This window comes from Vigna angularis, chromosome 2 (genome assembly GCF_016808095.1).
Source record: "Vigna angularis cultivar LongXiaoDou No.4 chromosome 2, ASM1680809v1, whole genome shotgun sequence".
Classification (NCBI taxonomy): Eukaryota; Viridiplantae; Streptophyta; class Magnoliopsida; order Fabales; family Fabaceae; genus Vigna; species Vigna angularis.
The window spans coordinates 14,291,755-14,309,128 of record NC_068971.1 but is presented as its reverse complement, the minus strand read 5'-3'; the positions used below and the strand labels follow the sequence as shown (position 1 = coordinate 14,309,128).

At 35.1% G+C, this 17,374-nt stretch overlaps 2 protein-coding genes across 2 annotated transcripts; both read left to right on the top strand.

Annotated features, from left to right (window-relative positions):
* The first annotated feature begins 1,025 nt into the window (after positions 1 to 1,025).
* LOC108318874 (pentatricopeptide repeat-containing protein At3g18020) lies at positions 1,026 to 3,661 on the top strand. The gene has a single exon (XM_017549857.2). It carries the CDS (start codon positions 1,183 to 1,185, stop codon positions 3,097 to 3,099), a length of 1,917 nt encoding a protein of 638 aa, XP_017405346.1. The 5' UTR covers positions 1,026 to 1,182; the 3' UTR covers positions 3,100 to 3,661.
* A 7,674-nt stretch (positions 3,662 to 11,335) lies between these two features.
* Positions 11,336 to 14,242, top strand: LOC108318872 (patellin-6). The gene is made up of 4 exons (XM_017549856.2): positions 11,336 to 12,324; positions 12,928 to 13,052; positions 13,320 to 13,461; positions 13,719 to 14,242. The coding sequence occupies exons 1-4, from the start codon at positions 11,578 to 11,580 to the stop codon at positions 14,007 to 14,009; spliced, it is 1,305 nt and encodes a 434-aa protein (XP_017405345.1). The 5' UTR covers positions 11,336 to 11,577; the 3' UTR covers positions 14,010 to 14,242.
* The last annotated feature ends 3,132 nt before the right edge of the window (positions 14,243 to 17,374 follow it).

The window sequence follows — 17,374 nt, the reverse complement described above, 5'->3', positions numbered from 1 at the left end:
CAGGAAAACGTGCCTTTTTTCTCTCTGGTTTTTCATATTTAACCTAACAATAAAATAAACCGTTTACCTAAAAATTCGGTTGGTTGGAGAACCTGACCACTTGGAAAACACAACCGTTAGGTCGTGCTTGATATTGGGTTAGTTGATTCCGAGTTTTGCGATGATACTGGGTTAGTTGATTCCGAGATTGGCGATATTATGGCTAGATATTTCTAACCGCTTGTTCATCCATTTTGACTAAAATTGATCGAACGTCTTCTTTCTGACCTTTGACTGGATTGACGTGACTCTACGAACTAATGTTAACCATTTAGTTCAATCAGCAGACGATCGCTAAGAGACGGTCGTTGACTGATTGATGTCGGAAGCGGCAATGGCAAGCATATGATATGACGAACGATCGCTCTACCTAATGGATGGACGATCGTTCAGGAATGGTCAAAAGACAAGTCGCTGTTGTATGCTTTATTTATCCTTAGTGATCGTCTAGGTTGCTAGTCGATTGACTCAAATATCTTACCATACAAATATTATTCTAATATTCGTTTAAAGATTTTTGAAAACAGTTAAATATATTATTTTTATTTTTAATTATAATTAATTTATTATTATTTTTTATTTATATTTTAAATTTAGTTCATATTTCTTTTATTATAAATAGAGAATTTTATGTGTTTATACATCGTTTTTACTTTATTCATTTTAACAATATTTGTTGTATACATCGTTTTTACTATAATCATTTTTACTATATTCGTTTTAACTATATTCATTTTAACAATATTTGTTGTTTATCACTGATTCACTTATTATCCGATTATTTATTAATCTTTAGTTTCACACCAGAGTTAGTTTAAATTCCGCGTCTTAACAAAATAATATCACGAGAATATATAAAAATGAATTTCATTCTTCAACCGTTTTAATTTTGAAACTTGAATTACACTGTAATAGTTTATTTGTGGAGATCAGATCATAAAACATGACTATTTGAGATCCATTTTGGTGTGTAGTTGAATTTCAAATCTTGAAATGTGAATCAAAAGGTGAGAAACTTTGTGACGTCTAAAGAGCAAAGAGGGAAGGGATGATTTTTGAAGAAGTCATTAGTTTGGAATTTCCTTTGAATTGTGCTGACATGTCTGCAACCCAGCTGGTTCAGCTTCACTCGCTGCTGCAACAATGCACATAATCTTCGCGCCAATTCTCCGCAGGCCCAAACTCATTCCATTCTCCCTTCAATTCTCAAACCTCTCTCCGTCTCTTTCATTTCACCAGTCCCAAAATGCACCCTCAAAACACAACATCGCTACCACTATTCACTCCCTCTGCGACTCTCGCCGTTTCTCCGAAGCGCAATATCGCTTCTCCCTCTCCCTCGCTTCCGGCTCCCTCCCCGATGAGCGCACCTGCAATGTCCTCCTCGCTCGCATGCTCGCTTCTCGAACACCTCACGCCACGTGGCGCCTCATCCAATCCATCATCGCTTCCAAGCCCGGTTTCGTTCCCTCTTTGGTCAACTACAACCGTCTGATGGACCAGTTTTGCGGTGCCCATCAACCCCAGGACGCTCACAGGCTGTTTTTTGACATGAAGAGTCGTGGCCATTGCCCAAATGTTGTCTCTTTCACCACTTTGATTAATGGGTACTGCTTGGTTCGTGGTCTTAGGGACGCGCGCAAGGTGTTCGATGAAATGCTTGAGAGTGGCGTGGAGCCGAATTCGGTGACTTGTAGTGTTTTGATTCGCGGCGCTCTTCGAGAGAGAGACCTGGAAGGTGGGAGGGAGTTGATGTGCAAGTTGTGGGAGATGATGAGTGCGGAAGCTGAAGATTCTGTGAAGACCGCGGCATTTGCAAATTTGGTTGATTCTTTGTGCAGGGAGGGGTTTTTTGGTGAAGTGTTTAGGATTGCCGAGGAGTTGCCGTTCGGGAGTGGTTTTTCTGAGGAGCTTGCTTATGGACAGATGGTGGATTCTCTTTGCAGAGTTGGGAGGCATAATGGGGCAGCTAGGATTGTTTACGTAATGAGGAAAAGAGGGTTTGTTCCAAGTGAGGTGTCGTATAATTATGTCATTCATGGGCTTAGCAGGGATGGTGATTGTATGAGGGCTTATCAGTTGTTAGAGGAAGGAGCTGAATTTGGGTTTGTGTTATCTGAGCATACTTATAAGGTACTCGTGGAAGCTCTTTGCCAAGTGTTTGATGTGGACAAGGCGAGGGAAGTTTTGCAACTCATGCTGAGTAAGAAAGGTGTTGACAAGACTAGGATTTACAACATTTACTTGAGAGCTCTTTGTCTTGTGAACAACCCGACAGAGCTTTTGAATGTACTTGTGTTTATGTTTGAGACCCAGTGTCATGCTGACGTGATCACCCTCAACACGGTGATCAATGGTTTTTGCAAGATGGGTAGGGTTGATGAAGCATCAAAGGTATTGCATGACATGTTAATAGGAAAATTTGCTGCACCTGATGTTGTGACCTTCACTACTTTGATTTCTGGTATGTTGGATGCTGCAAGAATCAATGAAGCTCTAGATCTGTTTCATAAGCTGATGCCTGAAAATGGTATAAGGCCTAGTGTTGTGACTTATAATGCTCTTCTCCGAGGTTTGTTCAAACTAAAGCGACCAAATGATGCATTGATGGTTCTTGATGACATGCTAAATGATGGCATTAGGGCAGATAGTACCACATATACAGTTGTGGTAGAAGGTCTATGTGAATCTGATCAAGTAGAAGAAGCAAAGAGATTTTGGCACAATGTTATATGGCCTTCAGGGGTTCATGATAATTTTGTTTACGCAGCAATTCTGAAAGGGTTTTGCCGCTCTGGCAATTTTGACGAGGCTTGCCATTTTTTGTATGAATTAGTAGATTCTGGGGTCTCTCCGAATATATTTAGTTATAATATTCTGATCAACTGTGCGTGCAATCTTGGTCTGAAAAGTGAAGCTTACCAGATTGTCAGAGAGATGAAAAAGAATGGTCTCAGTCCTGATTCTGTGACATGGAGAATACTTGACAAGTTAAATGGCAAAGTGGGGAAGGACATCCATTCTGAAGATCCTACCATGTCAGCATTTTATGAGGCATGACATGAAGTCAGGATTGAAGTAGATGAAATTTGGTTTGTGCTTTAAAATATCAACAAAGGTTTATGGTTTGATTCAAAGCGTCTAAAGCATGCATAAAAGGAGCTTTGAAGTTTGCACAATATCAATGAGGAGCATTAAACTAGGAGGACCAATGGTAAAATTCTGGATTTTCTCCATATAAACACGAAACTGGGTTATTAAGCCGTGCTTCAGCGTGGTACGATGATATTTGATCTTTAACAGAGATGAAAAAAATTACGAGTCTGAGATAAATTTTGTGATGTATGAAGCTACTGAAAGGGCAGTGACTTAACCGAAAGAAAAGAAAGGAGAACAGATTTATACACAGTCAGCATTGCATGGCATATATCAAACACTAGTTTATGAACAAAAGGCACATAGACAAGCTCCAACAATGAAGCCATAAGATGAAATCTTCTACCGCAAGTTCTATCCATTAACTACTTGAAATAACTAGTGACAATTATTATGTACGAAAAAAAGGGTACAATAGGATTCTGATTATTTTTTTAACATAAAAATGAGATTTCTTTTTTAAACAATTTTGGTGAAGAATTTTTTAGATGTATGTAGTTGAAGAGTGAGAGGTAGAAAGATTTGCATAGGAATATTTGAGGTATGATGTTCCATCCCACAACAACAAAGTGCAGGTGCGGTAAAAGTGAACCTGCCTTCTCTGAGCAATTGAGACAAAAATTTAGATCTTATTTTCAGTCTTACTCTAAGCAATTGAAACGAAAATATAATTATTTATAGGACATGAGTTGTTCGGTCTGTGGATTAATTTAGGTGAATTGTTTGGATTTGATTCATATTGAGTAACTTTTTTAAAAAATATTTTAATTTTTATTTTGAATGAATGGATTAAATAATATTATATTTTAGTAAAAGAAATCTAGTATGTGATCTTAATAATTGTTTTTATAAGGAATTATAAATTTATATAACTTACTATTATATTAAAAAAATCATCGTATAAAAAAAATGAAAATATAAATATTAAAACATCATTTTTTGGAAATATTCACAAAATTTGAATATTCTATTTGAACTTCATTATTATTATTATCTAATTTTATTTATCTAATATTATATTCACATTCGAACAAATCAACCACGCATCCAAATTTCTTTTGAGTACGTTTGGATAATTGTTTTTTTTTCTAGAATGAAAGTAATCATGGTTGATTTTTTTATTTATAAAAAAAAACTAACATATTTTTTTTATCATCCTTATATAAAATTTAATTAGATCTTTAATTTTTATTTAATTATATATTCTTCTAATTTTTTAAAATAATCCTATTAAATTCTTTTCTTATTATATTAATGTTTGATTTTCGTTAGAATTTACTTACCAAATTCCTTAACTTAAAAATTAAAATTAAGTTAAATATTTGGGCTTTTAAAGTGAGGTGATTTAATGTATAAAATCTAATATCCAATTAACAAAAAAATCCAATTGAATCATTTTCAAAAAATTAGAAAAATAAATTGAATCAACTAAAAATTAGAAACTTAATTAAATTTTGTATAAGAATTAGAGGAAAAAAAGAATTGTAGCTTTAAAAACTAATTAAAAAGACATTGATGTAGTCCATGTAAAATTAAATGAATCTAAAATTCCAAAACATTTTTGGACTAATGTTGTGAGTATTGCATGCTATGTTTTAAATAGAATTCATCCTATTTTAAAATGTACTCCTTATGAATTATTTAAAGGAATAAAGCCTAATGTTTCTCATTGAAGAATATTTGTATGCAAATATTTTGTTTCAAATAATGGAAAACAAAATTTGGGTTAATTTGATTCAAAATCCGATAAAGTTATATTTCTTGGTTATTCTTTAACTAGTAAAGAATATAGAGTTTTTAATCGGAGTTTGAAATTGAAGAATCTATGCACGTTATCTTTGATGAAATTGTGGACCTCGAGGAAAGACCTTTTGAGTCAAGTGAATCAGATGTAGGTGAAGAAAAAGACTTGCAGGAGACAACAATTGATGAGACAAATAATCAACTTGAAGATTTAGCTAAGACATGGCAACAACCCTAAGGATTATCATTAGACAATATTATTGGAGATATCTCAAAAGGGGTAAGTACTCGTATAAGCTTAGCAAATTATTACATGACTGTGTTTTTGTTTCACAGTTAGAACCTAAGAACGTCAAGGAAGCTCTAGAAGATGATCAATGGTGTGTAGCAATGCAAGAAGAACTCAACCAATTTGAAAGGAATCAAGTGTGGGAGTTAGTCCCCAGAGAAAGCACTCATCTAGTGATAGGAACTACATGAGTGTTCAGAAACAAACTGGATGAAGATGGAAAGATCATCAAGAATAAAGCTAGGCTTGTTGATAAAGGATATAATCAAGAAGAAGGTATTGATTATGATGAAACATATGCTCATATTGCTAGTTTAGAGGCAATACGCCCTCTTCTTGCTTATGCATTTATTATGAAATTTAAATTATATCAAATGGATGTTAAAGTGTTTTCCTAAATGGTTATCTAAAAGAAGATGTATTTGTTGAACAACCACCGGATTTTGAAGATTATAAATAACCAAATCATATCTTTAAGTTAAAGAAAGCTCTTTACAGTTTAAAACAAGCACCTAAATTTTAGCAATTTTCTTCTAGAAAATAAATTTAATAAAGGTAAAGTTGATTCCACATTGTTTATAAAAAAAAGTAGGAAAACATATTCTACTTACCCACGTATATGTTGATGATATTATATTTGGATCAACTAATAAATCTCTTTGTGAGGATTTTGCTAAGACTATCCAGGGTAAGTTTGAATTGTCAATGATGGGTGAATTAACATTCTTTCTTGGTTTACAAATCAAGAAAACGAAAGAAGATACGTTTCTTTCTCAAACCAAATATTGTAGGAAAATACTAAAGAAATTTGAAATGGATATATAAAGCTAAGGAGGCATAAACTCCTATAGCAACATCATGTTATCTCGACAAGGATGAATCAGGTTCGCCCGTAAACCAAACTCTGTATAAAGGCATGATATGTTCATTGTTATATCTTTTTGCTAGTAGACCAGATATCATGGAAAGTGTATGTGTTTGTGATAGGTACCAAGCTAGTCCTAAAGAGTCTCACCTTACCGCAATTAAACGTGTCCTTAAGTACCTTAAGGGGACTATGTCTTTTGGGTTGTGTATCCTTGTGGAGTCTTGTAGGGTTTTCTGATGCAGACTATGACGATTGTAAGATAGATAGAAAAAGCATTAGTCATGTCACCTCTTGGGTAGTTCCTTAATTTCTTGACATTCGAAGAAACAAGCTTCTATAACCCTTTCCACCATAGAGCTGAGTATATTGTGAGATAGATTATGTTGATACCAAGCACTTTCTTAGAGACCATATCCAAAAGGGGATTGTGAGATAGATTATGTTGATACCAAGCACCAATTAGTCGATATTTTTTCCAAAGCATTACCCAAAGAGAGATTTTGTGAGCTTAGGAGGGACTTGGGGATCCTAGAAATTGCTTGAGGGTATTGCTTGTTGCACTTTTTTTATTGTTTTCATAAATCTTCATGTTATGTTATGTTTTGTTTTAATTCCCTTAATAAAAATTTGCCTTAATGTTTATCTTGTCTTATTTTTTTGGCTTATATCAAGGGGAGTTCTCAAATTTAGGGGGAGAAATTATTTAATCATACATAGCTCTTTTTAATAATGATAAAAAAGGGGGAGCAGTATGTTTAAAGGCTTAATCTTATTTAACTCTTGTCTACTAATCCATTTTCTTTAAGTTATGTATGAATTACATACTAGTACATGTTACAAAAAGCTTTAAACCAAAGGAGTTTTTGATCATCATGAAAAAGGGGGGGATTGTTAGCATAAAGATGAAGTGCAGAAGTTTTGATGATGTCCAAAATTAAGTCTAAAGTGCTCTTGTTGCAAGAAGATCTTCATGAAGACTTGTCTTGTGTTAAAGCTTTTGTAATTTAGTATATTTATGTATAGGATGTGATTTATCTTTAATTCTATGTATTGTTTTCCTTAAGTTGCGTTAAAATTCATTTTGAATAAGAAAACCTCATTTTATACTCAAGATAATCGATTATCAACTTATAATAATCGATTATCAATAATCATCATAATTGATCATCACGAGCAATTATGAAAAATTTTAAGCAAGTTTTTGACAGTTGCGCATTCATTAAATGCATAATCGATTACCGTAAGTGGATAATCGATTATCACACGTTAATTAGCTGACAATGAATTTTTAGAGGTATTCTTGAGTGAGATCTTTATAAATTAGATTGAGACTCTCATTTTAAAATACAACATACAAAATAAGTGTATTTCGAAACTCTTATCTGCAGTGTATGGTTTCTAGGGTTTATGTAACCCTTATGTTGTGGCTTTGAGAACTTGACGTGTTGGCATAGAGCGAAAACTTTCACTAAGAGTGTGATTGAGTGTTGTATATATTGTTGAGTTGAAAGTTTGTCATCCTTTGTGAAGATTCAAAGGAGTTGTTCATCCTTTATGAAGATTCAAGGGAGGTAGTTATCTTTCGTGAAGCATTCGGAGGAGGTGTTCATCCCTTGTGGGTTTCAGGAGAAGTGAGTTTCATCTTTTGTGATAACAAGAGAAGTGTTCTAACCTTCAACTTATTTATTTTCTTTGTGATTGTAACAATTTGTTGGTTTATGCTAGTAAAACGTTAATTCTCGGTTGAGATTAACAAGTGGATGTAGGATCTGTGTGATTCGAACCCGTATAAAAATTACCTGCACAATTTTCTCTCTTCCTTAATCTTTAAATTTGTTTAAATTGTTTTAAGAAATTTTTATATTTACAAAAAAATTATTAAAAGAACCATTTGCGATAAAAAAAAAAACAATTTACCCTTTGTTGAACACATTAATCATTATACTGCTCTAATAAAAAGAATTTAGCTTTAAAAACTAATTAAGAAGACATTGATGTATTCACGTGAAGAAAGTTATATCATTTTAGACTATCTTTTATCCCTTTCCTCTGTTTTTTTTTTACCAATATTTATAACCTTAATTGATAAAAACATTGGCTTTCGTTTCTCATAGATGTTTTTTAGTTCATAAAGCAAATTATTTACCTTAATCCCAATTTCACAAGTTACCAATCTTTCTTTCTATTAAATCATCCAGGCAAGATAAAACAGAGATCAATATACGTGTTTTGTATCGTTTTTGTTTGTTTTCAATCACTTCAACCAAACAATCTTTATATATCCATGTATTATTAGCTAGGTGTGACAGTGAAGAGAGTCTAGGCAAATGTTCACACTTGCTTGAAAAGCATTTGAACTCTAAAGCTGATCATCAGCTTCAGTACCAAAACTTCCTTTTTCACTTTTTTATCACCAACATTCTGCACTTCAAGACTTGCACATTGCAAAATTATTACTTTGCTTCTAAAAACTTGGAAACCAAATCATTTAACCCATTACAAAGGGCTGTGTACTTCCACTTTAGCTTCTAGCCATGTTCAGGAATTTGAGATATTCCTGACCTTTCAATGCTTCAGACATTTCAAACCAGAGTATGTGATTCTGCAGAAGGTGTATTAGTAGTAGTAGTAGTCCTTCTTGCTACATGTTTCTAAGTTTAGTGGCTATGATGGGGACACAAAATGCTTGTCTTGGAACTTGGTATAAGAGTATCCAACAGGTTGTGTCTGAATAAGCCAGTACCAGTACTCTCCAGTCTCACGGCACTCTTACCACCCCACAATAAAACCCATTACTCCTATCTTCCTATGCCTTTTCCTTTAGGCAACTCTCTCAATTATTTCTTCTATCTTCCTTTATCTCTACAACACCAACCAAAATAAAACACACCACTCTTTCTTTTCATCTTTTGTTAACAACTATTCAGTAAAATTTCAGAAAGCTTAATCTCATTTACCATTAACCATAATCTAGAGTATACATGACACAACAAAACAAATATTTGTAGTTTTCAAAATATAATGAAGACACGAGTCTATATATTATATCATTGTAAATTTTTAATTAAACAATCAATATTTATATACTTAAAATAATCTATAAATAAAAGTTAGTCAAATATAACAATTTAACTATATTGTCATTTAATATGAAAATGGATTTAATTTATTTATCTAATATTGAAAAAGTGAAAAATAGTATAAGATTTATTATTTATTTCTATAATCATATAAAAAATTATACAATATGTTTATGGTTTTCATAAAATCATTCACCTTGTCCTTATTAACATTGCAAAAATAATGTTAGACAAACTTTAGAATTAGACACTTGACCTATATGTGTGGAATGTATGTATGTGCCCTATTCGTGTTGGAGATGAGGACACATGATATGTCAGGCAAGCTTCATAGCACACACTTACAAACTAGGGTTAATTTTTATATATATATATATATATATATATATATATATATATATATATATATATATATATATATATATATATATATATATATATATATATAGACTTGAGTGAATTTGTATAGAAAAGGATTTCTGTTTTCCATTGGTGTGATTCCAAAAATTTTCAACTCATCACAGTTAATTTCCCTGGCGTGAGCCATGGTCACGGTCACAGACACTGGACCACGCTATATTCTCAGCTTCCCACACTGGAAACTGTAGAGAGATTCGCTGTCTGAGTAATAATTACAATGTTTCTTGCTTTGGAGCGAGCAAAATCCAAAGCCTGCAAGACCTTATTCATACTTTTGGTCATGCCAAGAGTGGCTCAGTTTCCAGCACAAACAGTGGCCTTGAACTAAATTAGAAGACCTATATATCAAGAAGCTGCTTGTTCATGCATGCATGATTATGAAGCTCAATCAGCGTCACAATGGAGACAATGTTGGCCACATATATTATTTGCTGCTCAATACGTGACCACTCTTGGATGTGCAATAGTTTCACATGCAGCGTTCGATATTTGACAATACATGCACAAACATCTGTGCAATCACTTTCAAGTTTTAATATTTCTTAGTCACTGTATCAATATCTTTGGTAAAGAAATTCACTTGAAAGTGATTTATGCTCTGTCAAATCTTTTTTTAATTTAATGTTCTGCATCAGATAAATTGATTATTCATGCCATAGCATACATGCATGCATTTCATCCAAACTATATGCATATGCATATGCAGACAAAAGTTGTTCCCTCGAACATACGACAAATATAGTTCTGTCCCTCGATCAAACAATGTCTGCAAAGCTTGTGGGCTATGGCATTGTAACGCGGTATTTGTTGGATGTTTTTATTTAGTTCAAATGATTTTAATGTTTAAAAAGAACAAAAAGTCAAATACAGTGGGTTACCTATGCCCTAGGGCAAAAGCTTATATCGTAAAAGACATTCATGGTTTTTTGTTAGTTTATATGTAATATCTTTATGTTTTTATTAACTAATTATCTATGGCCTATCAAATTATTATTTTCACTATAACATTTGCTCCTGATTTTCTGGAAATAGAAGCACGCTATAAACAGCAGCAAGTTCATTTACGTGAGGAGAATTTCTAGACAAACACGTGTTTATTGTAGGCATTTTCTTAATTTAAAAGCTTGTGATAACGATGATCAAATAATTTTAACAATTAGTTTGCTGTCTTTTTGAATTTTGACGAATTTTGAGTATTTGATAAACTCGTTAACATGTAGCATTCGTTCCTATGAATGTTAGTGTTTGATAAACTCTTCGTTACAATTGTCATTGTCCTCCGCAAGATATATATATATATATATATATATATATATATATATATATATATATATATATATATATATATATATATATATATATATATATATATATATATATATATATATATATATATATATATATATATATATATATATATATATATATATATATATATATATATATATATATATATATATATATATATATATATTGGTTTATCTTTACCTGAAATTGTTTGTCAAATGTTTTAAGGTCTTTTCTTAAGAGAAACAACTAAACAAATAATGTTTCATTTTATATTATTAGCATATTTTAATAAAAAAAAGATTTATTTACTAATTGTTCAATTAGCATGCATGACAAAGCGGTGTCTGCCCCCAATCACTTTCCAACTGCACTCGGTTGAAGTTGAAAACTTGAAACTTGAAACTTGAAACTTGAAACTTAAAACTTGAATCTCGAAACACTTCACTCTCGCTTCAAACCAGCGCGTGCCTTCACTCTCTCCACCTGCTTTCAAATTTGCTTTCACACCTTCAACTCCCACACAAAAAGAAGATCGAGTTAAAAAAACAAGGTCAGCAACCAAAAAAACCACTTTAACAGCATATAAGAAACCTGTTTCTTTTCTGTGTCCTCATTTCCCTTCCCTTCCATCCCTCTCCCTTGTACAAAAGCTGTGTCCTTTACCACAAAACCAACCCACATTCCACATTCCCATGCAAAAACTCCATCTGGGTCATCCCCACTCTCCGTCAATGGACACCACACCCTCTTCCACACCTTTCCAGGACCTTACAGAAGCTTCTCCAAAGCCTTCAAAGAGAACAACATTCACCTCCTTCATGACAGCCCCCTCTTTCAAAGAAGACACCTACTTCGTCTCCCACCTCAAACCCTCCGAGAAAAAGGCCCTTCAAGACCTCAGGGACAAACTCCTCGCCTCCTCGGACTCCTCCAACCCCGTTTCGATGTGGGGCGTGCCCCTGGTCGACGGCGGCGACAGAGGCGACGTGCTTCTCCTGAAGTTCCTCCGAGCGAGGGACTTCAGGGTCCACGACGCCCTTAACATGCTCCTCAAGTGCCTCGCGTGGAGGACCGAGTTCGGAGCTGACAACATTGTGGAGGAGGAACTGGGATTCAAGGAGCTCGAAGGAGTGGTGGCATACACTCACGGGTACGATAGAGAGGGGCACCCTGTTTGCTACAATGCCTATGGGGTGTTCAAGGATAAGGAGATGTATGAGAGAGTGTTCGGGGATGAGGAGAAGCTGAAGAGGTTCTTAAGGTGGAGGGTTCAGGTTCTGGAGAGAGGGGTTAAGATGCTTCACTTCAAACCCGGTGGGGTCAACTCGCTCATTCAGGTCACTGACCTCAAGGACATGCCCAAGAGAGAACTCAGGGTCGCTTCTAACCAGATACTCTCTCTCTTCCAAGATAACTATCCTGAAATGGTAGCTCGCAAGGTACATTGTTATGTTATATTGTTGGTTTTAGCTGGAAATCGATAAGTGTTAGTAAGCTTACCATCTCTGTGTTGGTTAGAGTGGTTTTGTATTTTATCAACCAAGTTCTTTGTTCCAGGAGTGTTGTCGACTAGAAAATGTGATTGAAAGTGGAGACTTTATTAAATGTAGCTAATGAGGTTTCTTACAACTTGATATTGAACAACAAGAAGCCAGTGGATAATTCAGTTTTGTAACATGCAAACAAAAATTAGAATAAATAAAACTTTTATGTAAAAGAACAGAAACCGAGATCTTAAAGCTGCTTCATGAATGCAATTATGGGCAATGTCAAGGATTGTACCACAATGTGACTGCGTAGATTGCATTTTTTTTTGTATTGTTAAAGAACAGGATGAAACTGCTACTGCTATTTAAAATCTTGGAAAGAAAAATGTATGTATTAAGTTTTGCTGAAATTCTTTAATTTTTTCAAGTTAGTTTTAATTTAGTACAGAAGTTTAGTTCAAACTGATCATTTGTTCTTTGCTTGTTATTTTTGTGATGTCATCTACACCTTTTAGTTTTGGTGTGATGTGAATTTCACTACTTTCTTGGTTTCAGATTTTCATCAATGTGCCATGGTACTTCAGCTTGTTGTATTCAATGTTCAGTCCGTTTCTGACCCAAAGAACCAAGAGCAAGTTTTTGATCTCTAAGGAGGGAAATGCTGCAGAGACACTCTACAAGTAAATTTTTATTGAAAGTTTGATTCGGGAACGCCTTCTTTCTTTTAAAACTTATTCATAGAAAGATTTCAAGTTGGCTCTCAACTTTTATCTTCCTTACAATTTTGTGTCAAGTTTTGTTTTATTCATGATTTTTTATTTTGTGTTGAAGTTGTCTTTCCTTGTTACCCTTTGTGTTAAACCAGACTTGTACCACACAAAATGCTTCTTACCCCACAATATCTCTTGCTTTTGTAGTTTAAGATGGGGTTATTGTCTTTTGTTCAGATTTATAAGGCCCGAGAATATTCCTGTTCGGTATGGTGGATTGAGTCGATCCAGCGATTTGGAAAATGGTCCCCCAAAACCTGCTTCTGAGTTCACAGTTAAAGGGGGAGAGAAAGTGAACATACAAATAGAAGGAATTGAGGTTACAATTTTCTTAACTTCATTCCTTTCATTTACCCTTATGAGAATTGTCAAGCTAAAGAATTGAATTTAATCAAAATGTATCAGTATTACAAAGATATTTACACTGTCATTATCTTAAGTTGTGATCGAAAGAAAATGTAAAGTTGTTTTACACTGTGTGTGTATGATTGTGGTTGAACTCTTGAAATGCTTGTGTTGTGGTACATATGGAAAAGATCATAGATTTGTTGTTAACTTGTTGTTATTGGGTGATAGAGTGGTGCAACAATTACATGGGATATAGTGGTGGGAGGCTGGGACCTGGAATACAGTGCTGAATTTGTCCCAATTGCAGAAGGTAGCTACACCTTAGCAGTTGATGAGGCAAGGAAGATTATGGCCACAGAAGAAGCAATCCACAACTCTTTCACATCAAAAGAAGCTGGCAAAATGGTACTCTCTGTTGATAACTCTGCCTCAAGGAAGAAAAAAGTTGCTGCTTATCGCTATTTTGTGCGCAAATGCAACAACACATCATCTTCAGAGCTTCAATTAAGCCCCAAATAATTGTACCAACTACACAAAATGTAATCTTTTACTGATGCAGTTAATGAATTCTCTAAGTTTTTAACTCTTTTGGGTTATGATTCTGTACTTGGTGGAGCCAAGTTAAAGGTGTTAACTTAGTATTGTATTAGTATAATGTAAAAAGAATGGAAGAAACGTGGTAGAGCATGATGATTTGGTACATAAGAAAAAGCAAGTTGGTTTGCTTATACAATTTTAGTATTTGGTCGTGACTGTGATGACTTTTGTCAGCGGCATTGTTATTTAGTGGCATGTGTGAGGAAAGTAAAAGTACTTTAGTTTGGTCACAGAAGAGAATTGAATTGAGTGTTACCTGCTATGAATGGATTTGATTTGATATGATATATGGTCCCTGCATGTGAACGTGATCAAAGACTAATGAAGACTTCACGGGCTCTGGATGTTGAAATTCAATTATGCAGCATCTTTCCTTGACTTATGCATTGATGGTGATGTCTGCATTCTGCAATGGTTTGGTATTACATAATCAGATTTTTTTTAAAACTATCAATTGCAATTATAGGAAATAAGTTTTTAAAATGGTGTTTTTTTTAAAGATTGCGATTTAAAAATCAGATTCAGAATATTTTAAGTATTTTGCCCCACTATGTACTGTTAAAAGTAAATATTTTGTGGAAATGTTTCAGAAAATATTGTAGATAGTACCCCCACATGCGAACTGCTTTTCCAGAAGCACTATGAATCAAGTCCTTTTTCTTTTTAAGCCTTTTTGATAGATTTATTAAAACATTTCCAAACAATAAAGAGGCTTGAAGTACTTTAAAAATGAGTGATGGGCATGTACGATTTTAGGCAGTGAAAAACCAGCGGAAGATTGAATAGAGTTGTAGAATGTGGATTTTCTAGTGAGAAGTGGGAATTTGAAGGGTTAAGATGTTGAATTTTCCGTCTTATAGTAAGAAAAATAGTAGGAAAGAGTGTGTAGGTTTATTGAGTTACTGTATTTAGAAGAATATTTCTTAGTTACGAAACTGTAGCAGCACTTGCTTGTTCAGATTTATAGATATATGAGGACCGGCATTGATTTTCTGATGACTGCTGACCCTACTTTTGTTTCAGTCCACATACTCAACCTCCGTAATAGTACCTTTTTCTTTGGTTAAAACAAATGTTTGTACAAAAGTACAATTATAAATTAGGTTTAAGAAAATTGGTTTATAGTCGCATGTTTTTATTGTAAAACACAACTTACAGATAATTTTCGGTTTTTCGTTGTTGTACGGTAGAATATATAATGACGAGCGATTATCAACATTAGATCAAACAATTAGCAGAACGGTTGTGTTCATCCGGTCAGCTAGTAATAATATGCAGGACAAATATTAACGAGTACATGACAAAGCGATCGTCAACTTCTAAGATAAGCTATCGTCAGACCCCAGACAAGCGATCTTCAGACTCCCAGACAAGCGATCGTCAACCTCCAAGACAAAACGATCGTGTCATCGTGAAAGATAATGCCAGCGAGACATTCGTCGGGCACTCGTCAATCGCCCTCAATAGCGATCATCTTAAACAACGGTCGTCCGTTACTTAAAATTAGCCCAGTTAAGATAAGAGTCAACAGACGCTCGATCAGCCTCATTCAGACTGGATCAGTTAACCCAAATAAATGGGCGGTTACAAGTGCATAAACGCAAAATACGGAACTAACCGACAAAATATCAATGATAACCGGTCACGTTCAGGTGACTAGATTATCCACTTAACTGGTCACGTTCAGGTAACTAGATGATCCACTTAACCGGATTTTCAGGTAAAAAGCTAATCTTACTTTTAGGTTAAAAACAAAGGACCTAGAGAGGTCAAGTAAGGCAAGAGAGGTGGAAAATAGATCATTTTCATTCATTTTGAACGAAAAAGGTTCTAAGATTCCCTTTTTCTGACTTGGGCGTCGGAGTGCCTTTGCAGGTACTCAACCCTCTCTCCCGGAGGAACCACGGTGTGACTGGAAGATAGAAGGATCATGGCACTGTAAGAAGGAGGTCTTGGTGAATCAAGTTCGCATCTCGGTCCCCATAACTATACCGAAACATTTTGGCGCCCACCGTGGGGCCGAGATTTAGCGTACCCAAGAAAGACCACAAAAGCCATGGAAGAAAGTAACACTCGAGACTTAATCAAAAAGCTTCAGGCGTAGATAGAAGCCCAGGCAAAGACTATACAAGAACAACATGAAATCCAGTGTAAACAAACAGAGGAACTTGCGGTGTTGAGAGCGCAACGCATTCCGCCGGAGATATCTGCCTCCAACAGACAGAACAATAATGAAGCAAGCCATCATGGAGGATCATCCGAGCCTATCGGAGGAGGAAGGAAGGGGCCCACTTCTCTGCGGCTCACCAACTTACTTCCATTTACAGAAGCCATCATGCAAGCTAATATGCCAGAAAAACCCCCTCTAACGTTAGAAAGATACGATGGCTCAACAGATCCGGACAACCATCTCCGCAACTTTATAGATGCCATGGTGTTCTACACAGATAACGATCCAGTCATATGTCGAGCATTTTCGTTATCCCTGAAAGATTAGGCACTAGAATGGTATCACACCCTCCCTTAAAATTCAGTGGATTGTTTCGCTACCGTAGAAGTTCTTTTCCGAAAGCAGTATGCTACCAATAAAAAACCGGAAATAACTCTGGCTGAACTCATAAACACTAAACAGGAGAAAGATGAAACCCTGAAAGCTTTCATGCAAAGATACAATGAGACGGCCAGACGCGTGAAAGACGTGAACCATACGTTCATAATAAACAATTTACCTTCATGCTTAAGGCCAGGGTATTTCATTGAACAGTTGTATGCAGATCCTCCAAAGTCTATGGAAGAACTCCAGTCAACGATCGCGAAATTCATACGCATTGAGGACCTCAGAAATTCCAGAAGAAGGCAACAAGAAGAAAATCCTATCAGCCGTACCAAGAAGGACATGAAACGATCGTCTAACGAATATAAAGCTGATAGACCTCCTCGGAAAGAATCGGGGTGGATACCTAAATACGATCGTTATACCTCCCTTAACGCACCCAGAGCAAAGGTCCTCGAAGAGACGCTACACACATAACTCCTCACCGTTCGGCAGAAGGCCACTCCAAAGAATGCTGATGGCAGTAAGTCATGTCGTCTTCATCTAAACCTTGGTCATGACACCGAAGAGTGTAACATTGTAAAATATGAAATAGAAAGACTCATCCGTGTGGGATATCTCCAAAAATATATAAAGGAGAGAACATCCACCGGGACAACAACTCCCAGCAGGAAAGAAACCTTTCGACGAAGTCCCGAACGATCGCCTCCAAGGGACGACCTACAACAACGAC